Source organism: Salmo trutta, chromosome 5, assembly GCF_901001165.1.
Source record: "Salmo trutta chromosome 5, fSalTru1.1, whole genome shotgun sequence".
NCBI classification, from domain to species: Eukaryota; Metazoa; Chordata; class Actinopteri; order Salmoniformes; family Salmonidae; genus Salmo; species Salmo trutta.
The window spans coordinates 16,237,778-16,260,953 of NC_042961.1; the positions used below are offsets into that span (position 1 = coordinate 16,237,778).

A 23,176-nucleotide genomic window follows, 5' to 3' on the forward strand; every position below is an offset into this window, starting at 1 on the left:
CCATCATTCTTAAATGGAAGAAGTTTGGAATCACCAAGACTCTTCCTAGAGCTGGCCGCCCGGCCAAACTGAGCAATCTGGGGTGAGGGGCCTTGGTCAGGGAGATGACCAAGAACCCGATGGTCACTCTGACATAGCTCTAGAGTTCCTCTTTCCTTCCAGAAGGACAACCATCTCTGCAACACTCCACCAATCAGGCCTTTATGGTAGAGTGGCCAGATGGAAGCCACTCCTCAGGTAAAAGGCACATGACAGCCCGCTTGGAGTTTGCCAAAAGGCACATAAAGGACTCTGACTCTAAGAAACAAATCAAATCAAATTGTATTAGTCACATGCGCCGAATACAACAGGTGTAGGCCTTACTTACAGTGAAATACTTACTTACGAGCCCCAACCAACAATGCAGTTTAAAAAAATACTGGTAAGAATAAGAAATAAAAGTAACAAGTAATTAAAATGCAGGGCAACAAGATTCTCTGTTCAGATGAAACCAAGATTGAACCATGTGGCCTGAATGCCAAGCATCACTTCTGGAGGAAACCTGGCTCAATTCCTACGGTGAAGCATGGTGGTGGCAGCATCATGCCTTGGGGATGTTTTTCAACGCGGCAGGGACTGGACTAGTCAGGATCGAGGCAAAGATGAACGGAGCAAAGTACAGAAAGATCCTTGATGAAAACCTGCTCCAGAGCGCTCAGGACCTCCGACTGGGGCAAAGGTTCACCTTCCATCAGGACAACAACCCTAAGCACACAGCCAAGACAATGCAGAAGTGGCTTCGGAACAAGTCTCTGAATGTCCTTGAGTGGCCCAGCAAGAGCCCGGACATGAACTCGATCGAACATCTCTGGAGAGACCTGAAAATAGCTGTGCAGCGACGTTCACCATCCAGCCTGACAGAGCTTGAGGATCTACAGAGAAAATTGAGAAACTCCCCAAGTACAGGTGTGCCAAGCTTGTAACGTCATACCCAAGCAGAATCAAGGCTGTAATCGCTGCCAAAGGTGCTTCAAGAAAGTACTGAGTAAAGGGTCTGAATACTTATGTAAATGTGATATTTCCTCTTTTCATTTCGAAAATCCTGTTTTTCCTTTGTCATTATGGGGTATTTATTATATGTAGATTGATCGGGGGGGGGGACTCTTTAATACATTTTAGAATAAGGCCTATCAAAATGTTGAAAATGTTAAGGGTTCTGAATACTTTCCAAAGGCACTGTATTTACATCGACTCGTATTTCCATCAATGAATAGGCTAAAAAGTATGATTTCGCAATTGGGAATTGGTTTCTTCTTTTCCCGGACAACTGTCCGGAGCCAATTTTCTTCATTCTCTTTTAAATAAAAATACTGGCCAAAAGCCGGCTATTACCGGCTAACTTAAACCCTGACACACACGTTCACATACTAAAACAACCTCTCTTTTCTCTGGTTCTCCAGGATGGCTCCAGAGGTGGTGATGTGTGAGACGTCTAAGGACCGTCCGTACGACTACAAGGCTGACATCTGGTCCCTGGGGGTCACCCTGATTGAGCTGGCACAGATAGAACCTCCTAACCACGAGATGAACCCCATGAGAGTCCTGCTGAGAATAGCCAAGGCCGATCCGCCCACACTCATGCAGCCTTCACGCTGGTGAGAGTGTAGAAAAATGTTATAGAGTGGGAGTGGTGATGGAATGAGTCAGGACTGGTGTCGTAGAAACAGACCCTAGACCAGGTGATGAAACATAGTGAATTGTATGGTGCGACAGGTAGCCTAGTGGTTAGAGAGTTGGACTAGTAACCGAAAGGTTGCAAGATCGAATCTCTGAGCTGACAAGGTAAAAAAAAAATCTGTCATTCTGCCCCTGAACAAGGCAGTTAACCCACTGTTCCTAAGCTGTCATTGAAAATAAGAATTTGTTCTTAACTGACTTGCTTAAAGGTAAAATAAAAAATTGTCTTAAATATGTTTCCCCCTCTGTTTGGCAGGTCACCAGAGTTTAATGACTTTCTGAGGAAGGCACTGGATAAGAATGTGGACCGTAGGTGGTGCACAGCCCAGCTCTTGCAGGTGAACGACTCGATAACCTGCATATCGAACGACATGTCCGATAACCTGCATATTTAAAAAAATATGAAAAAAATTGTTTCCAAGCCTTCTTTCCCTCTATTGTCACATGCGAAGAACAAACATCTGGAATACCCTACCCTAACACCTAATTTAAATGATGTCACACGTATGCTCCTGTATTGACTACATATTGTGGGATAATTTACTACCTTGTATTGATTGTATAGTGTTTCCCCACCACTCCATACAGCATCCCTTTGTTAGCAGTGTAGTTGACAACAAACCTCTGAGAGAACTGATTGCTGAGGCCAATGCTGATGTCTTAGAGGAGATAGAAGAAGGCAAAGAGGAAGATGAAGAAGATGAGACAGATGCAACTCTGGTATGTAGTATACCGCACTGTTTTCATCATCTGTTATGGAATAGTGTCATACAATGTCATAAAAGGTCAAAAAGTCTCACAGCGTTGATTGACCATGTGTTGTTTCTGTGAAGGTGGTGCCCGGACATAAGCGAGCGCCATCAGACACCAGCATGGCCAGCTCTGAGGATGAGAAGCTCTCAGAGACCACCTCTACACTGGACTCGGTCACAGAGAAGACAGAGCCTGAGACTGCAGAGGACAAGGCCAGTGATAAGCTGTCTGATGAGGGCCTTGGGACCAGCGTGGGCGACAGGGCAGAGGTTGAGAAACTGAACGAGGTGCCTGATGCCAGTAATGAGGACTTAGTCGATGGACAGGTGAAGCCCATGGAGCCCAAACCAGAGGAAAGCCCTGCTGGAAAGCCTGAGGAGATTCCTGACTGTCAGATCACCATTGTGCCAGAAGCACCATCAGACACACAGGAGAGTGTGATTGTGAGTGAGGAGACAGGGGAAGAGGAGAAAGTAGAGGATGGACCTCCACAAGTATTCCTGAAGGAAAGAGTAGAAGTAGAGGAGAAGAAGACAGAGGAGGAGGAGGTGAAGAAGGAACCAATCAAAGAGGAGCCAGAGGTGATTCTCCAGCCTCCCACCAAATTCACCGATCCAGGGGACCAGCCAAGGAGTGCTTTAGAGGAGCCTTGCGCCGTACTGACAGAGGTCAATGCTAAACCAGAGGAGACTGAGAAGGAGACGCTCATTGAGGAGATGACAGAGGAGGTTAAACCAGAGGCTGATGGGGTCACAGACATAAACACAGACACCGACTTGAATGAAGACACAGACGCAGACAACACAGAATCGGACGTCAACACAGACGCAGAGGTAGATGCAGCTGAGGGCTCCACAGAGGTCTCTGCAGACACAGAAGCCCAAAGAGACAATAATGTAATACCGGTGGTGATTCTTGAGGAGGGGACAACAGACGAGAGGGAGGAGAAGCCACTAGCTGAGGAAGCTCCATCCCAGGATGACGTTTCGGAGTCAAAGACCGACCAGGAAAGCACTCCTGTTAAGTCCAAGCCGGATGTGGAGAAGGATTCTGACTCTGGGAGCAGCTCTGCAGCCGATAGCAACAGCATGGACCTCAACCTGTCCATCTCCAGTTTCCTGTCCAAAAAGGCTGAGGCAGGATCTGTGTCCATACAGGTAACAAGGCAGAAGGACCAATGATGACAAATGTGTCCCATATACAGAATGTACACAGTGTAATTCAAGTGAACATCCTATTTAAGGGGCCAACATATGCACTTCAATTCAGACATTACGTAAAACAAAATCCTTTTCTCCACAGGACACGAGACGGCAGAAGAAGACTCTGAAGAAGACCCGTAAGTTCATGGTAGACGGAGTGGAGGTCAGTGTGACCACATCAAAGATAGTCACCGATAACGACACCAAGAACGAGGAGATGAGATTCCTGAGGTAGGTCTCTCCTCTCTGCCGTGACTAAAAATGGCATGTGACCCATTTCGGAGCCCTGCCATAAATACTTGTCATTCATTGCTCAGTTCCCTGGCTTTTACAACTCTAAGATTGATGAACAATGATAATGGGTAGACTTTTATGGTCTATTTTGGCCTCTGTATGTTTTAAAAAGCAGTGAAAAAAATACTCCATCTCAAATGTCGTCTCTTGTTCCTCTGTTGGTGTCTTGAGTTGAGAGCTGGGCTCATTCCATTTTGACTCCATTTCGAGTCAAATCAGGAAATGAATCGGTCACCTTGCTCACCTATGGACAGATTCCGTGCCCCTCCCGGGAGTGAAATATAATACGTTATTATTCATTTGTTGAAGGTGGAAATCTGTTGAGTCCAAATGTGAAGTGTTGTTGTTGTGTGCTGTCAGGCGCCAGGAGCTGAGAGAGCTGCGTCTGCTGCAGAAGGAGGAGCATAGAGCCCAGCAGGCGCTCAGCGACAAGCTGCAGCAGCAGAGAGAACAGATCTACCGTCGCTTTGAGCAGGAGATGACTGTAAGTCACCCATCCTGGTGCATCTATCTGTGTATGCTGTTGTTGTTGTCTAGGGATGTCCCCTTGGAAACCAGGTGATTCATATCAATGGGTTTTTATCCCGCACACATATTTAGATAGAAATGAATAACAAAATGCGTAACTGTTATTCCTTCGGGAAATGTTCGAATCATTTAATAATATACATCCCTCCGAGTGGTTTTTCTGGTAAAAGCAATACAATAAGAAACCTTGTTTTTCAGAATCTGTTGTGAATGTATTGTAATGTTTTAAAAAATTGTATAAGTGCCTTCATTTTGCTGGACCCCAGGTAGAGTATGGGGATCCATGATAAATATAATCAAAAGATGCATTTGCCATTCCACTAAGGATAGGCATTTGTCTTGGTGAAGGCCTGATCTTACTAATCCCATGTGGGTTCCTTCAGGGTAAGAAGCGTCAGTACGACCAGGAGGTGGAGAATCTGGAGAAGAAACAGAAGCAGACCATCGAGAGGCTGGAGCAGGACCACACCAACCGGCTGAGGGACGAGGCAAAGCGCATCAAGGCCGAGCAGGACAAGGAGCTCTCCAAGTTCCAGAACATGCTCAAGAACCGCAAGAAGGAGGTAAGGGGCCGTGGGTCATGTGGGGCTGTGCATGTGCAATGCATCAAACTCTTGTCATGATTGGAAAGTGCATGAGACTGTTGGGGACTGGGGCTTACTTACCGGAGCTGGTGTGCTGATATCTAAATAAACTCCCATTTGCTTTGCTGTTGATACCTTCCTTACATTTGGGTATAATTTATAAAGGGTTTATAAGTGGTTTATAAACTGTTTATTATAGTCTATAGCCGTAATAAGCCCGTATCATGCCTTTTTCATGATTTTTTGGGGATGCAACAGGGTGATTCTCTGCTCAACAGCTTTGGCATGCAACACTATCCAAAAGGACAGTGGTGTTGCTGTATTTCCTGGTACTAGTCATGCATACGATGTGCATTTTTTTATTTCATGCCATGGATGTGAAAATGATGTGGCTTCTTATGCCAAGTTCTATAAATGATGCATTCTTTGTTCTGTCTAGAGTACAGGCAATGTAGCTTAGCTTTACTGTGTCTTATAGCCCCATTAGCTATCTGGGAAGCTTTAAATATTCTACGAGGTGGGTGAAGTGTTCTCAGGCCACTCTCGTAGCCAAGCCTATCTAACTCTGTGATGGGGGTTATTTCACACATGCATGGCAATCCTACACACCTGATTAGACTGACTGCTCTCGCTGCTCAACTGAACATAGCAACTACTTTCAACCTATACAGGATCTGTACTGGCTCCTGGAATGAATCTTTAGAATCCATATTTCTTTCTGGCATAGTTGTTTTATATATTGTTCAATTTCATATTGTATTATATGGCTATTTATATTGTATTATAAGTTATATTAGTCCATGAATGTATTTGACTGTACTGTATTTATGTGTAAGTAACCATGTCGCTTGTGTGAGTGAGTGTGTGTGTGTGTGTGTGTGGGAGTTGGGTTGGTGATGGGATGGCAGATTTTGGGAAACTAATTTTGTTAAAGGCTCATAGGATTACATCTTTGATGAAACACTTCAATGGCCTTGTGAAGTATTGTAGCAGTTTAGGTCTTTTCCTATTGGGGGTTTTCTTACTGACCAGTGATCCCAAGATTGATGCACATTCAAATACCAAGCTGTCCCAAGAGAATGTCTGGACAAAAAAGAAACTGTGGTCAGGAGAAACCTCTGGAAATGATTATGCCATGTCTCAACAAAACTGCCTTAGCTGTCTGTGGTCAAAACTAAAAAGATATTTTACAGACTGGATTAGTAGTGTGCACCTTCTTTTGAGATCACTGTGTAAGCATTCTGTACGTAAGATGAAATCTCTCTAAAGGACTTGCATGGTGGGAAGGTAACACTAGGGAATTATTCCAGACAAGCTTTTCCTATTTAACACTGCAAGCTGATTTAATCATACAGGTATCAAGTCAAATCTGTCAACAGAAACTAATCAACTCTAATCACTCAAACACTGGAAACATTTCTTTGCGCTAAAGGTTTTGGATACTCTACTAATCAAACAAAGCAAAACATTTCCTCATTAAATCGACCACCGACCCCTTGGAGATCTAGCATGGAGACACTATCAATCAAACCAGGGTTTGTGGATATCTAAAGTAATTCATCAGGTCCTTGCATGACTTTTCCCAAGTTATTATGGCTGCCGTACATAGCTGTCCAGGAAACTACAACTCCCAGTTTTCCCACACTATAGGTGAAACAGGAAGTTGAACACTCACCCAAATTCATGAGGAGAGAGCTCATGAAACTCTTAAAGGAAGATCTATCTCTCATTCAGACTGCAAAGGTAAATGTTCACTTGCTCACTCACACACTTTCTCAAATCTTGTCCCACAAATACACCCCTCTTCAAATGTCTCTGAGCGTTGTTGAGGACAAGATCTCATCCCCCTTGTTCTTCTTTTTCCCCTCTATTTTTAAAATGATTGTTTTCGGGAGTTGGTTAGCTCAGTTCTTTACCTGACCATCAAAGAAGGAGCAAATCAGAAAGGTAGCATGGAAGTTTAACACAGTGTTGTATTGATCGCTGGAATAGAAGTGTGACTAGTAGTTCCTACTGCAGAAGCAACTCAATCTGACCACGCATGAATAGGACAGCAACGACACTAACCCGTCCTGTATTCTTTATGCATATGAATAACCTGAATTGAATTAACTTCGTCCTCCTACTGTGCCATGCGCCTCACTCCTGCTTTAAAACAGAAAAAGGTTTAGAAACTCCGGGAGAGTGTGTCTGGTGTGTGTCTGGTGTGTGTCTGGTGTGTGTCTGGTGTGTGTCTGGTGTGTGTCTGGTGTGTGTCTGGTGTGTGCGTGTGGTTGTTCCTGGGACTTTGTGTGTTGACTGGATTGTCTGTGTTTCTCAGCCTGTGTCGTGGTGAGTGTCTGTCTTTGTGTGCGGGTGTGTTTCTCAGCCTGTGTCTGTCGGTCTTTGTGTGTCTTTGTGTGTGTGTGTGTGTGTGTGTTTTCCTCAGCCTGCTGTGTGTAGCGTGTGCTCTCTCCCTGATCTGGATGAGTGCGCTGTGTGCTCTCCTCCACAGGGTGTGGCCCAGATTATGATACAGTCTTTTCAGTTGTCCTCATGTGCTCTCTTCAACGCTCAGATGCAGGATGTAAGTTGTCACCCCCCTCTCCGTCTCTACCGGCCTCCTGCTCACATGTGTATGTCTTCGTCAAAGTGTAAACCGATTGAGACTGCACATGCGAGCATTGTGGTGTCGCTGTATTGCAGTGTTGTCACTGTGTTGCTACGCTGGTACTTCTCCTTCTGTTTGATATCTCTTCTGCCGCGCACTGTTACTGTAGATGTGTCCTGTATGTTACGCCCCCACCTGTGACATCACACTCTGTTTGGGAGACTGCAACAGAGCTGAGCCTTTTTTTGTGGTGTGATCCAATGGAGAGCACTTTATGGTAACTCAAGGTTATGCTAACGCTCTTGGATTAAAACCTAATAAGTTAATATGTATAATATTGTAAATGTTATAGTAGTGTAGCCCGATGAGAAATATCAGAGAATTAATTATTGTTAAATCTGCAGTATGTAACTTTCTGGGCGACCCGACCAAATTCACATGGAAGTGTCAGTTACAGATCTGTCGTTCTCGTTGAAAGCTTGTGTAAGAAGCGGTAGATCGGTTCTATGTGCGTTATTTCTGTGCTTCCGGTTCTTAAGTTTAGTTTTTGCGTCTTACTTTCGGTTTTGTACACCAGCTTCAAACAGCTCAAAATACAATATTTTTGGTTATTGAAAATATACTTCACTGCGGTTTAGATGGTACAATGATTCTCTACACTATACTTGCTTGTTTTGTCACAAACTGAAATTAGGTATTACTATTATATCCAGTGAATCTTTAAACTTCATTTTCTACTAGAAAGCTTTTCCTCAGTGATGGCTTCAGACAATGACCAGGACAATAACTTTGGTTTCATGTTTAATAATCATGTAAACATACCCCTCAGCAACAATAACCAGATATATTATTTTACCGTAATGATGTTATGTATAATTTACTCTTTCTGTGAATGTCAATTTGGATGTCGTCATACATGGAAACTGTGGATCTCGACTGGGTTGTTAAATGTTTTTCTCTCTTTCCATCCATTCCTCAAATGTTGGCTCATTCCCATGACTTCTGACTGTCTCTTTGCCCCACTGACTGCAGTCAATGATGTGCTTCTTCTTTGGAGTGTAGTACTGTACTGTGTTGATCTCTAGTAGTGGTTGGCATGGTATTTATGAAAGTTCCTTCATGTAGTCTGCACTGTCCTGGCTGTCCCTGTTGTGTGATGCACAATAAACAAAATCACTCATGTTTGCCTCTTTCCTTCTCTCTCCCCCTCTCTGTCGTCAACTCTTAACCCCCCCGTCCTTTCTAAATGTTCCTTATCCCCATCCCAAATGTCTATACCTCACTCCCACCATTTGTCTGTTTTTACCCCACCATCTCCTGCATCCCTCCTCCCCATGCCCATGTCTCATCACTCCATCTTCTGTCAATGAACCACCATCTACCCACCACGTATTGTCCTCTTATCACCCTCTGATACCTTCACCTTGCCCCACTTCCTCCCCTTATCCCTGCTCACTCCCTTTCTGTCCCCCATACCCTCTCTCTCTATCCCTCCTCTCCATCCTCAGGAGCAGGAGTTTCTGCAGAAGCAGCAGCAGGAGTTGGATGGAGCCCTGAAGAAGATCATCCAACAGCACAAACATGAGATCGCCACCATCGAGAGAGACTGCCTCAACCACAAACAACAGCTTATGAGAGGTGAGAGAGATTTACAGTACCATAGAGAGCTATAATACAGCAAACTTAACCACATACAACAGCTCGTGAGAGAGAGATTTACAGTACCAGAGAGAGCTTTGAAAACAGTGCAATCGGAAAGTATTCAGACTTCTTTTATTTTTCCACATCCACATGTTACGTTACAGCCTTATTTTAAAATGTATTAAATTGTTTTTGTCCTCATTAATCTACACACTATCCCATAATGACAAAGCAAAAACAGAATTTTTGAAATTTTTGCAAAACAAAAAAACTATCACAGTTACAGAAGTATTCAGACCCTTTACTCAGTACTTTTGTTGAAGCACCTTTGGCAGAAATTACAACCTCAAGTCTTTTTTGGTATGACGCTACCAGCTTGGCACACCTGTATTTGGGGAGTTTCTCCCATTCTTCTCTGCAGATCCTCTCAAGCTCTGTCAGGTTGGATGGGGAGTGTCGCTACCCAGCTATTTTCAGGTCTCTCAAGAGGTGTTCGATCGGGTTCAAGTCCGGTCTCTGGCTGGGCCACTCAAGGACATTCAGAGACTTGTCCCCGAAGCCACTTCTACGTTGTCTTGGCTGTGTGCTTAGGGTCGTTGTCCTGTTGGAAGGTGAACCTTTGCCCCAGTCTGAGATCCTGAGCGCTCTGGAGCAGGTTTTCATCAAGGATCTCTGTAATTTGCTGCAATTTGCTGTAATTTGCTCTGTTCATCTTTCTCTCGATCCTGACAGTCCCTGCTGCTGAAAAATACCCCCACAGCATGATGCTTCCACCACCATGCTTCATCGTAGGGATGGTGCCAGGTTTCCTCCAGACATGACACTTGGCATTCAGGCCAAAGAGCTCAATCTTGGTTTCATCTGACCAGAGAATCTTGTTTCTCATGGTCTTGAGAGTCCTTTAGGTGCCTCCTTTAGGTGCCTCCTTTAGGTGCCTCCAAGCGGTCTGTCATGTGCTTTTTACTGAGGAGTGTCTTTCTTTTGGCCAGTCTACCATAAAGGCCTGATTTGGTGGAGTGTTGCAGAGATGGTTGTCCTTCTGGAAGGTTCTCCCATCTCCACAGAGGAACTCTGGAGCTCTGTCAGAGTGACCATCGGGTTCTTGGTCACCTCCCTGACCAAGGCCCTTCTCACCTGATTGCTCAGTTTGGCCAGGCAGCCAGCTCTAGGAAGAGTCTTGGTGGTTCCAAACTTCTTCCATTTAAGAATGATGGAGGCCACTGTGTTCTTGGGTCTTTCAATGCTGCAGAAATGTTTTGGTACCCTTCCCCAGATCTGTGCCTCAACACTATCCTGTCTCGGAGCTCTACGGACAATTCCTTCGACCTCATGGCTTGGTTTTTGCTCTGACACTGTTAATTGTGGGACCTTATATAGACAGGTGTGTGCCTTTCCAAATCATGTCCAATCAATTGAATTTACCACAGGTGGACTCCAATCATCCCAAGGATGATCAATGAAAACAGGATACACCTTAGCTTAGAGTCTCATAGCAAAGGGTCTGAATAGTTATGTAAAGGGATTTCAGTTTTTTCTTTTTTTTAATTAGCAAACATTTCTAAACCCAGTTTTCACGTTGTCGTTATGGTAGATTTATTTTTATTATTATTATTTTATCCAAAATGTAAAAGGGATTGGGGAATGAATACTTTCCGAATGCGCTTTTTAAACTTAACCAGATACAACAGCTCATGAGAGGTGAGGGAGAGATGTACAGTACCACAGAGTCTTATGAACACAGCAAACTTAGCCACATACAACAGCTTTGTGAAAAAAGACTTACCATAGACTACCATAAAGAGACTACCTAAGAGAGAGATCTCAATTATTTAACATGACTTCACCTTGGCTACCTCAATGGGTGAAGGCCTTCTGTTATATGAAGGATTTGATAGTGAAATAATGCTATTGTAAATGGTGAAGTTCTCAGTGGAGTGTTGTGTTATAAATTTCCCACCACAGTGATGCAATTTCCTGAATGACTTATTTGTGACCAGCCTGTCTTGCCAGATGGTGCTCTTTACCGGAAATGCTGCTTGCGTGTGTGTTGCGTTACCATCCCGCCTGACGTGTCTCTGGTCTCCTCCCTCAGCTCGAGAGGCAGCCATGTGGGAGCTGGAAGAGCGCCATCTGCAGGAGAAGCACCAGCTGCTCAAGCAGCAGCTCAAAGACCAGTACTTCATGCAGAGACACCAGCTGCTCAAGAGACACGAGAAGGTAAGGGCTCTGGGACCTACTGAACAGCTCTGGTGAAGCACAATCCAGTATTGGTATTATCTACATCAGGTAATCTGGACTGAGGGTAGACTGAGGTGCATTACATTTTGACATTAATAGGTGATTTGAAAGTGTGCTGAAAGGTTAGAGCTCTCATTTCAATGCATTTTATTGTGGATCCAGATAAAGTATTGAATGGACACTCTTACTGACATTTGTGGCTGCTTCTCGTGATGTATTGTTGTCTTTAACTTCTTGCTGTTGTCTGTGCCCGATAATGTTTGTACCATGTTTTGTGCTGCTACCATGTTATGCTGCTGCCATGTTGTCATGTGGTGTTGCTGCCATACTATGTTGTTGTCTTAGGTCTCTCTTTATGTAGTGTTGTGGTGTCTCTTGTCGTGATGTGTGTTTTGTCCAATTGATTTATTTTTTATCCTCGCGGGAGGCCTTTTGCCTTTTGGTAGGCCGCCATTGCATATAAGAATTTGTTCTTAACTGACTTCCCTAGTTAAATAAAGGTTACTAATTGAAATGTGTCATGTAGGAAATGGAGCAGATGCAGCGCTACAACCAGCGTCTGATTGAGGAGATGAAGAACAGACAGGCCCAGGAGAGAGGTCGTCTGCCGAAGATCCAGCGGGGCGATGCCAAGACACGCATGGCCATGTTCAAGAAGAGCCTCCGCATCACCTCTGCACCTGGCACCCCGGAGCAGGAAAGGGAGAAGATCAAACAGGTATTTTATAGTGTGTGCACACAGTTATTCTTTTTATTCAACAGAATAATGTGAGGTGTGTGTTTTTGTTCCAGTTTGCAGCCCAGGAGGAGAAGAGGCAGAAGAACGAGAGACTCCATCAACATCAGAAACATGAGAACCAGATGAGAGACCTGCAGCTGCAGTGTGACTCCAACATCAGAGAGCTGCAGCAGCTTCAGGTACACACACACATACACACACACACACACACACACACACACACACACACACACACACACACACACACACATACACATTCACACACACACACACACACACTTACCCCTACACACACTCACACATTGTGGTTTCATTTAGTTATTATGTGGGTTAATTGGGTATGTTATACAATGAAACCCAATGAGCAAAGCTAGATAGTAGGTATTTGGCACTCAAGCATAACAAACATAATCTGGGGTTTACACATAGACTATATAGATGGCGCTGAAAGACATGGCCGCCTTGTTTCATGCTCCTAAGCAACTTTGCAGTATTATAGATTTTTAAATGTTATTGCTCACGCTATAAGCCCAGAATGTTCTTTGCATTATTACATACAGAGAAACGGAAACTCAACAGCATTTCGACTAGGTATAACGACTTTCCTGAATTGGATCCTTCGTTCGTACCTTCCAAGGCAATTGAACTTATCCCAGAGGCTGCTCCAAGACGCCGCCGGCGAAGAGGTAGTCAGAGGGGACTTTTAGTCCGACTCAGGAGGCGTACACACCTTCCACCGCTTCCGAGTATATTACTCGCTTCTTCTGTCCCTGGACAATAAAGTTGACGAGCTCAGGGCAAGGGTCTCCTTCCAGAGAGACATACTCTGTTTCATGAAATCATGGCTCTCTCCGGATGTACAGTGGGGGGAAAAAGTATTGATCCCCTGCTGATTTTGTACGTTTACCCACTTACAAAGAAATGATCAGTCTATAATTTTAATAGTAGGTTTATTTGAACAGTGAGAGACCGAATAACAACAAAAAAATCCAGAAAAACACATGTCAAGAATGTTATAAAATGATTTGCATTTTAATGAGGGAAATAAGTATTTGACCCCTCTGCAAAACATGACTTTGTACTTGGTGGCAAAACCCTTGTTGGCAATCACAGAGGTCAGACGTTTCTTGTAGTTGGCCACCAGGTTTGCACACATCTCAGGAGGGATTTTGTCCCACTCCTCTTTGCAGATCTTCTCCAAGTCATTAAGCTTTCGAGGCTGACGTTTGGCAACTCGAACCTTCAGCTCCCTCCACAGATTTTCTATGGGATTAAGGTCTAGAGACTGGCTAGGCCACTCCAGGACCTTAATGTGCTTCTTCTTGAGCCACTCCTTTGTTGCCTTGGCCGTGTGTTTTGGGTCATTGTCATGCTGGAATACCCATCCACGACCCATTTTCAATGCCCTGGCTGAGGGAAGGAGGTTTTCATCCAAGAGTTGACGGTACATGGCCCCGTCCATCGTCCCTTTGATGCGGTGAAGTTGTCCTGTCCCCTTAGCAGAAAAACACCCCCAAAGCATAATGTTTCCACCTCCATGTTTGACGGTGGAGATGGTGTTCTTGGGGTCATAGGCAGCATTCCTCCTCCTCCAAACACGGCAAGTTGAGTTGATGTCAAAGAGCTCCATTTTGGTCTCATCTGACCACAACACTTTCACCAGTTGTCCTCTGAGTCATTCAGATGTTCATTGGCAAACTTCAGATGACCATGTATATGTATTCTTGAGCAGGGGGACCTTGCGGGCGCTGCAGGATTTCAGTCCTTCACGGCGTAGTGTGTTACTAATTGTTTTCTTGGTGACTATGGTCCCAGCTGCCTTGAGATCATTGACAAGATCCTCCTGTGTAGTTCTGGGCTGATTCCTCACCGTTCTCATGATCATTGCAACTCCACGAGGTGAGATCTTGCATGGAGCCCCAGGCCGAGGGATATTGACAGTTCTTTTGTGTTTCTTTCATTTGCAAATAATCGCACCAAATGTTGTCACCTTCTCACCAAGCTGCTTGGCGATGGTCTTGTAGCCCATTCCAGCCTTGTGTAGGTCTACAATCTTGTCCCTGACATCCTTGGAGAGCTCTTTGGTCTTGGCCATGGTGGAGAGTTTGGAATCTGATTGACTGATTGCTTCTGTGGACAGGTGTCTTTTATACAGGTAACAAGCTGCAGTTAGGAGCACTCCTTTAAGAGTGTGCTCCTTATCTCAGCTCGTTACCTGTATAAAAGACACCTGGGATCCAGAAATCTTTCTGATTAAGAGGGGGTCAAATACTTATTTCCCTCATTAAAATGCAAATCAATTTATAACATTTCTGACATTCATTTTTCTGGATACTTTTGTTGTTATTCTGTCTCTCACTGTTGAAATAAACTTACCATTAAAATTATAGACTGATCCTTTCTTTGTCAGTGGGCAAACGTACAAAATCAGCAGGGGATCAAATACTTTTTTCCCCCACTGTACTGTCCCCATCCATACCACCAGCTGGGTTTTCAATACATTTTGAGGACAGGAATAAAGAACTCTCCGGGAAGAAGAAAGGCAGAGGTGTATGTTTCATGATTAACTACTCATGGTGTGATTGTGGTAACGTGCAGGAACTCAAGTCCTTTTGTTCACTCGACCTAGAATACCTCAGAATCAAATGCAGACGGCATTACCTCCCTAGATCATTTTCTTCGGTTATCATCACAGCTATGTATATTCCCCCTCAAGCCGATACTACGACAGCTGTCAAGGAACTACACTGGACCTTATGCAGTTTCTAGTTTGCACATCTGAGGAAAACGCTACTGAAGTTCTATCAACACATCGCCTGCAGTACTCGCGCTTCAAAAACTCTCAACCATTGTTTCTCCCCCTTCCGGGATGGCTACAAGGCCCTGCCTTCGGCAAATCAGATCACGACTCCATTTTGCTCCTCCCTCCCAGAAACTATAACAGGAAGTACCTGTGCTGAGGTCTATTCAACGCTGGTCTGACCAATCAGAATCCATGCTTCAAGACTGTTTTGATCACTCGGACTGGGACATGTTCCGGGTTGCCTCTGAGAATAACAGTGACGTACGTATACACTGACACGGTGACTGAGTTCATCAGGAAGTGTACAGGCGACGTTGTTCCCATTGTGATGATTAAAACCTATTCAAACCAAAAACCGTGGATAGATGGCAGCAATCGCGCAAAACTGAAAGCGGGACCACCGCATTTAACCACAGCAAAGTCACTGGGAATATGATTGCATACAAACAGTCTAGTTATGCCCCCCGTAAGGCAATCAAACAGGCAAAATGTCAGTACAGAAACAAAGTGGAATCGCAATTGAATGGCTCAGACACGAGATGTATGTGGCAGGGACTCCAGACAATCACGAATTATAAAGGGAAAACCAGCCACGTTGTGGACACTGACGTCTTTATCCCTTACAAGCCAAAGATCTTTGCCCGCTTTGAGGATAACACAGTGCTGCTGACACGGGCCGCTACAGAGGACTGTGAGATCTCGTTCTCTGTGGCCGATATGAGTACAGGCCCAGACAGCATCCCGAGCCGGGTCCTCCGAGTATGCGCAGACCTGCTGGCTGGAGTGTTTACGAACATATTCAATCTCTCCCTATCCAAGTCTGCTGTCCTCACTTGCTTCAAGATGTACACCATTGTTCCTGTACCCAAGAAAGCGAAGGTAACTGAACTAAATGACGATCGCCCCGTAGCACTCACTTCTGTCATCATGAATGCTTTGAGAGGCTAGTTAAGGATCATATCTCGTCCACCTTACTCGACACCCTAGACCCACTGCAATTTGCATACCGCCCCAATAGATCCATGGATGATGCCATCGCACTGCACACTGCCCTATCCTATCAGGACAAGAGGAACACCTATGTAAGAATGCTGTTCATTGACTATAGCTCAGCCTTCAACACCGTAATCACCTCCATTCTCATCATTAGGCTTGGGGCCCTGGGTCTGAACCTCGCCCTGTGCAACTGGGTCCTAGACTTCCTGACTGGCCACCCCCAGGTGGTGAAGGTATGCAACAATACCTGCACTATGCTGATCCTCAACACGGGCCCCACAACGGTGCATGCTCAGCCCCCTCCTGTACTCCCTGTTTACCCATGACTGCGTGGCCATGCATGCTTCCAAATCAAGTTTGCAGACAACTTTGTAGTTCACAATCTGCTTCTTGGTCTTGATCACGTTGAGGGAGAGGTTGTTGTCCTGGCACCACACAGTCAGGTCTCTGACCTCCTCCCTATAGGCTGTCCCTTTGTTGTCAGTGATCAGGCCTACCACTCTTGTGTCATCGGCAAACTTATTGAAGGTGTTGGAGTCGTGCCTGGCTGTGCAGTCATGAGTGAACAGGGAGTATAGGAGGGGACTGAGCACGCACCCCTGACATGCCCCTGTGTTGAGGATCAGTGTGGCGGATGTGTTGTTGCCTACTCTTACCACCTGGGGGCAGCGCGTCTGGAAGTCCAGGATCCAGTTGCAGAGGGAGGTGTTTAGTCCCAGGGTCTTTAGCTTAGTGATGAGCTTTGAGGGCACTTTGGTGTTGAACGCTGAGCTGTAGTCAATGAATAGCATTCTCACATAGGTGTTTCTTTTGTCCAGGAGGGAAAGGGCAGTGTGGAGTGCAATAGAGATTGCATCATCTGTGGATCTGTTAGGGATGTATTCAAATTGGAGTGGGTCTAGGGTTTCTAGGATAATGGTGTTTATGTGAGTCATGACCAGCCTTTCAAAGCACTTCATGGCTACAGATGTGAGTGCTACTGGCCGGAGTCATTTAGGCAGGTTACCTTAGTGTTCTTGGGCACAGGAACTATAGTGGTCTGCTTGAAACATGTTGAAAATGTCAGTGAAGACACTTGCTAGTTGGTCAGCGCATGCTTTGAGGACACGTCCTGGTAATCCGTCTGGCCCTGCGGCCTTGTGAATATTGACCTGTTTAAAGGCTGCGGAGATCATGATCACACAGCCGTCCAGAACAGCTGATGCTCTCATGCATGTTTCAGTGCTACTTGCCTCGAAGCGAGCATAGAAGTCATTTAGCTCGTCTGGTAGGCTCGTGTCACTGGGCAGCTCTCGGCTGTGCTTCCCTTTGTAGTCTGTAATAGTTTGCAAGCCCTGCCACATCCGACGAGCATCGGAGCCGGTGTGGTTCGTCGGAGGGCATAGCGGAATTTCCCGCTCCTTGAAAGCGGCAGCTCTACCCTTTAGCTCAGTGCGGATGTTGCCTGTAATCCATGGCATCTGGTTGGGGTATGTACGTACAGTCACTGTGGGGACGACGTCATCAATGCACTTATTGATGAAGCCAGTGACTGATGTGGTGTACTCCTCAATGCCATCGGAAGAATCCCAGAACTTGTTCCAGTCTGTGCTAGCAAAACAGTCCTGTAGCTTAGCATCTGCTTCATCTGACTTTTTTTTTTATTGACCGAGTCTCGGTGCTTCCTGCTTTAATTTGTGCTTGTAAGCAGGAATCAGGAGGATAGAATTATGGTCAGATTTGCCAAATGGAGAGCGAGGGAGAGCTTTGTACGCGTCTCTGTGTGTGGAGTAAAGGTGGTCTAGTGTTTTTTCCCCTCTGGTTGCACATTTAACATGCTGGTGGAAATTTGGTAAAACGGATTTAAGTTTCCCTGCATTAAAATCCCCAGCCACTAGGACCGGTACAAATTCCCTAAGTTCTAGACCTCAACTGAATCTGGTAATGAATGGTGTGGCTGTTGAACAAGTTGAGGAGACTAAATTACTTTAGATTGTAAACTGTCATGGTCAACATATAGATTCATGGTTGTAAAGATGGGGAGAGTTCTGTCTGTAATAAAGAGATGTTCTGCTTTTTTGACACCACACTCCACAAAGCAAGTCCTGCAGGCTCTAATTTTATCTTATCTTGATTATTGTCATATGGTCAAGTGCTGCAAGGAAAGACCTAGTTAAGCTGCAGCTGGCCCAGAACAGAGTGACACGTCTTGCTCTTCGTTGTAATCAGAGGGCTGATATGAATACTATGCATGCCAGTGTCTCTTGGCTGTTTGAGGAAAGACTGACGGCATCACTTCTTGTTTTTATAAGAAACGTGTTGGAAATGCCAAATATTTTGCATAGTCAACTTACCCCAGCAGACATGACACTAGGGGTCTTTCACGGTCCCCAGGTCCAGAACAAATTCAAGGAAACGTACAGTATTTAAAAAAAAATGTATTTCACCTTTATTTAACCAGGTAGGCTAGTTGAGAACAAGTTCTCATTTACAACTGCGAGCTGGCCAAGATAAAGCAAAGCAGTGCGACACAAACAACAACAACAGAGTTACACATGGATAAACAAACATACAGTCAATAATACAATAGAAAAAGTCTATATACAATTATACAGAGCCATGAGTGCATGGAACCCCCTTCCATCTCATATTGTGCAAGTGAACAGCAAAACAAATAAAGCAACACCTCACGGCACAACGTGTCTCCCCGTGACCTACTTGTTGTGTGTATGTATTGACATGTACAGTATGTGTAACTGATAGATGCACACTACATGTTAATGTTTTTAAATGTATGTCAATTGTAAAGTATTTTGTCTGTCTTTTTCGTTATGTGTCGCACCCCAGTTTAGACTAGCTGTCGCTATTGGTGTCGGCTAATGGGGATCCTAATTAATTTAATAAATATAATCAAATCATAGAGAATAAATAACGGGGACTCTTTATGTAATGATAAATTAAATCAAATTGTATTAGTCACATGCGCCAAATACAACAGGTGTAGACCTTACAGTGAAATGCTTACTTATGAGCCCCTAACCAACAATGCAGTTGAAAAAAATGCAAATAGTATGAGTAGCCATTTGATTTGATGTTCAGGAGTCTTATGGCTTTGGGGTAGAAGCTGTTTAGAAGCCTCTAGGACCTAGACTTGGCGCTCCGGTACCGCTTGCCATGTGGTAGCAGAGAGAACAGTCTATGACTAGGGTGGCTGGAGTCTTTGAGAATTTTTAGGGCCTTCCTCTGACACCGCCTGGTATAGAGGTCCTGGATGGCAGGAAGCTTGGCCCCAGTGATGTACTGGGCCGTTCGCACTACCCTCTGTAGTGCCTTGCAGTCGGAGGCCAAACAGTTGCCGTACCAGGCAGTGATGCAACCAGTCAGGATGCTCTCGATGGTGCAGCTGTAGAACCTTTTGAGGATCTGAGGACCCATGCCAAATCTTTTCAGTCTCCTGAGGGGGAATAGGTTTTGCCGTGCTCTCTTTACGACCGTCTTGGTGTGCTTGGACCATGTTCGTTGGTGATGTGAACACCAAGGAACTTCAAGCTCTCAACCTGCTCCACTGCAGCCCCGTCGATGAGAAAGGGGGCGTGCTCAGTCCTCTTTTTCCTGTAGTCCACAATCATCTCCTTTGTCTTGATCACGTTGAGGGAGAGGTTGTCGTCATGAGCATCCGTCAAATGGCTGCATCAAACCAACCTTTGCCCATCCACTCTGTTGCCTCAGCTCTTGTATCATGGACTATTCAGTCAGAAGAGAAATTGGTGGAAAATATATATTATGACACTAACACAGCTCACAGCATTACTACGAATTTCCATTCCCATCTAATCCGTATTTTTTTGTGATGTGTTGTAACTGTATGGGAAATGACTGGGGTACGGTGCTTTCGGAAAGTTTTCAGACCCCTTGACTTTTCTGAACATTTTTACGATACAGCCTTATTCTAAAATTGATTAAATAAAACATTTTCCTCATCAATCTACACACAATACCCCATCATGACAAAGTGAAAACAGGTTTTTTAAATCTTTGCAAATGTATTAAAAAAAAAAACGGATACCTTATTTACATAGGTATTCAGACCCTTTGCAATGAGACTCGAAATTGAGCTCAGGTGCATCTTGTTTCCATTGATCATCCTCCCGACCAAACTGAGAGAAATCGGGGGAGAAGGGCTTTGGTCAGGGAGGTGACCAAGAAGCTGATGGTCAGTCAGACAGAGCTCCATAGTTCCTCTGTGGAGATGGGAGAACCTTCCAGAAGGACAACCATCTCTGCAGCACTCCTCCAATCAGGCCTTTATGGTGGAGTGGCCAGACGGAAGCCACTCCTCAGTAAAAGGCACATGACATTCCCCTTGAAGTTTGCCAAAAGGCACCTAAAGGACTCTCAGACCATGAGAAACAAGATTCTCTGGTCTGATGAAACCAAGATTGAACTCTTTGGCCTGAATGCCAAGCGCCACATCTGGAGGAAACCTGGCACCATCACTACGGTGAAGCACGGTGGTGGCGGCATCAAAAGACGTTTTAATCAGTTTTAGAATAAAGCTGTAAGGTAACAAAATGTAGAAAAAGTCAGGGGTCTCAATACTTTCTGAATGCACTGTAAAATAAAGGAGCTTGTGGTAACTCCAAAGTGTCATGCACTGGCGCACACACAAGCAATGTTTTAGCACCATGGACACCTACCACGGACAAACCCATGGGTCAAACGCTAGGTAAAACGGATAGCTGATCACCGGTTTCAGCACCATGGCTGCTGAACAGCGCAGCTCACAGCTCAGAATGGGGCGAATCCTAAATTCCACCAATGATGAAGGCCTGCTGATAGACATTCTGGCATGTTTTGCTATTGTCCTTTCCTTAAAACAAGAATTGTGATCTAATAGGTCAATTCCTTTTGAGGTAGCCTAGCGGTTAAAAGCATTGGGTCGGTAACTGAAAGGTCACTGGTTCGAATCCCTGAGCTAGCAAGGTGGAAAAATCTGCTGTTCTGCCCTTGAGCAAGGCAGCTAACCCCCAACAACTACTACTCCCAGGGCGCCGATGACGTGGACGTTGATTAAGGCAGCTCCCCGCACTTCTCTGATTCAGAAGGGTTGGGTTAAATGCGGAAGACCCATTTCGGTTGAATGCATTGTTTTTTACCTCACTAGGCATCCCCATTCCCCATCATGTATGTAGGTAGCTCCAGTAGGTCACCCTGTTCCTGCTGTTGTGTGTTTCAGAATGAGAAGTGCCATCTCCTGATTGAACACGAGACTCAGAAGCTGAAGGAGCTCGATGAAGAGCACAGCCAGGAGCTGCAGGAGTGGAGGGAGAAACTACGGCCCAGGAAGAAGGTGAAAGAGAAAGACATATCCATGTTTACAACCCTCTTATGTTATCCTCCTTTAAAGTTTCATGCTGCGTTGCGATTCTCCCAAAATGCACTTGCATGGATGTAACAATGGTGGAAACTTCCTCTAGCCATTGATTACACCAATCCATTGTTTTGACTCCATGACTGGGAGTTTGTAAGTGCACAGTGTGGAGAATCAGGACACAGCCGGTCAGCCTCAGTGTAAGCTGTTGATTTGGATGTTTGAGTCTGTTGTCTTTCCTCTTCTGGCACATGTAGGCCTTGGAGGAGGAATTCACACGCAAGCTCCAGGAGCAGGAGGTCTTTTTCAAGATGAGCGGGGAGTCGGAATGCCTTAACCCCACAACCCAGAGCCGAGTGTCCAAGTTCTACCCCATCCCTAGTGTGCACAACTCTGGTTTATAGCCCTCAGCACAGGAACATACTGGCTGGGCTCATAGACTGTGTCCCCATGGTGGTGGGGATGACCTCAGCCCGGTTGTTATCTGGAAACTAGCGTTGGTCTATTGTGGATCTTAGGCTAGTGTGATGTCTTCACACAAGCATGCACATACACTAATGTTCAAACGTTTGGGGTCACTTAGAAATGTCCTTGTTTTTGAAAGAAAAGCAAAATGTCCATTAAAATAACATCAAATTGATCAGAAATACAGTGTAGACATTAATGTTGTAAATGACTGTTGTAGCTGGAAACGGCAGATTCTTTTTTAATGGAATATCTACATAGGCGTACAGAGGCCCATTATCAGCAACCATCACTCCTGTGTTCCAATGGCACATTGTATTAGCTAATCCAAGTTTATAATTTTAAAAGGCTAATTGATAATAAGGTTAGCACAGCTGAAAACTGTTGTACTGATAAAGAAGAAATAAAACTGGCCTTCTTTAGACTAGTTAAGTATCTTCAGCATCAGCATTTGTGGGTTCGATTACAGGCTCAAAATGGCCAGAAACAAAGACCTTTCTCCTGAAACTCGTCAGTCTATTCTTGTTCTGAGAAAATGAAGTCTATTGCATGCGAGAAATTGCCAAGAAACTGAAGATCTCATACAACGCTGTGTACTAGTCCCTTCACAGAACAGCGCAAACTGGCACTAACCAGAATAGAAAGAGTGGGAGGCCCCGGTGCACAACTGAGCAAGAGGACAAGGACATTAGAGTACTTAATTTCTCAGAACAAGAATAGGCTGCCGAGTTTCAGAAGGTCTTTGTTTCTGGCCATTTTGAGACTGTTATCAAACCTACAAATGCTGATGCTCAAGATACTCAACTAGTCTAAAGAAGGCCAGTTTTATTGCTTCTTTAATCAGTACAACAGTTTTCAGCTGTGCTAACATACTTGCAAAAGAGTTTTCTAATGATCAATTAGCCTTTAAAAATGATCAACTTGGATTAGCTAACACAACGTGCCATTGGTTGCTGATAATGGGCCTCTGTACGCCTATGTAGATATTCTATAAAACAACCTGCCGTTTCCAGCTACAACAGTCATTTACAACATTAACAATGTCTACACTGTATTTCTGATCAATTTGATGTTATTTTAAAGGACAGGAAATGTGATTTTCTTTCAAAAACATGGACATTTCTAAGTGACCCCAAACTTTTGAACAGTAGTGTACATATGCAAGAGCACACACTTATGTCTACACTCACACACACACACACACACACACACAGCAGTGTCAGCTGTCATATAGAGGGATGCAATCACAACACTTTCCTTTTCAAGCCTTTATTTTC

The 23,176-nt window shown here is 44.7% G+C and overlaps 1 protein-coding gene across 4 annotated transcripts in view; it reads left to right on the forward strand.

Annotated features, from left to right (window-relative positions):
* The window catches only part of slka (STE20-like kinase a), a 38,880-nt gene extending 16,821 nt beyond the window's left edge, over positions 1–22,059 (forward strand). Inside the window, exons 6-20 of one of the 4 annotated variants that reach the window (XM_029752693.1) lie at positions 1,440–1,634; positions 1,973–2,054; positions 2,305–2,436; positions 2,550–3,626; positions 3,772–3,902; positions 4,326–4,449; positions 4,877–5,056; positions 6,728–6,820; positions 7,572–7,643; positions 9,176–9,305; positions 11,401–11,525; positions 12,073–12,264; positions 12,339–12,464; positions 21,300–21,413; positions 21,692–22,059. In XM_029752693.1, the coding sequence (XP_029608553.1) occupies positions 1,440–1,634; positions 1,973–2,054; positions 2,305–2,436; positions 2,550–3,626; positions 3,772–3,902; positions 4,326–4,449; positions 4,877–5,056; positions 6,728–6,820; positions 7,572–7,643; positions 9,176–9,305; positions 11,401–11,525; positions 12,073–12,264; positions 12,339–12,464; positions 21,300–21,413; positions 21,692–21,838 (2,920 nt within the window). In that variant the 3' untranslated portion in view covers positions 21,839–22,059. The remainder of the gene's footprint in view (positions 1–1,439; positions 1,635–1,972; positions 2,055–2,304; positions 2,437–2,549; positions 3,627–3,771; positions 3,903–4,325; positions 4,450–4,876; positions 5,057–6,727; positions 6,821–7,571; positions 7,644–9,175; positions 9,306–11,400; positions 11,526–12,072; positions 12,265–12,338; positions 12,465–21,299; positions 21,414–21,691) is intronic. The other 3 variants (XM_029752694.1, XM_029752695.1, XM_029752696.1) reach the window with 3 other exon arrangements.
* Positions 22,060–23,176: the final 1,117 nt, after the last annotated feature.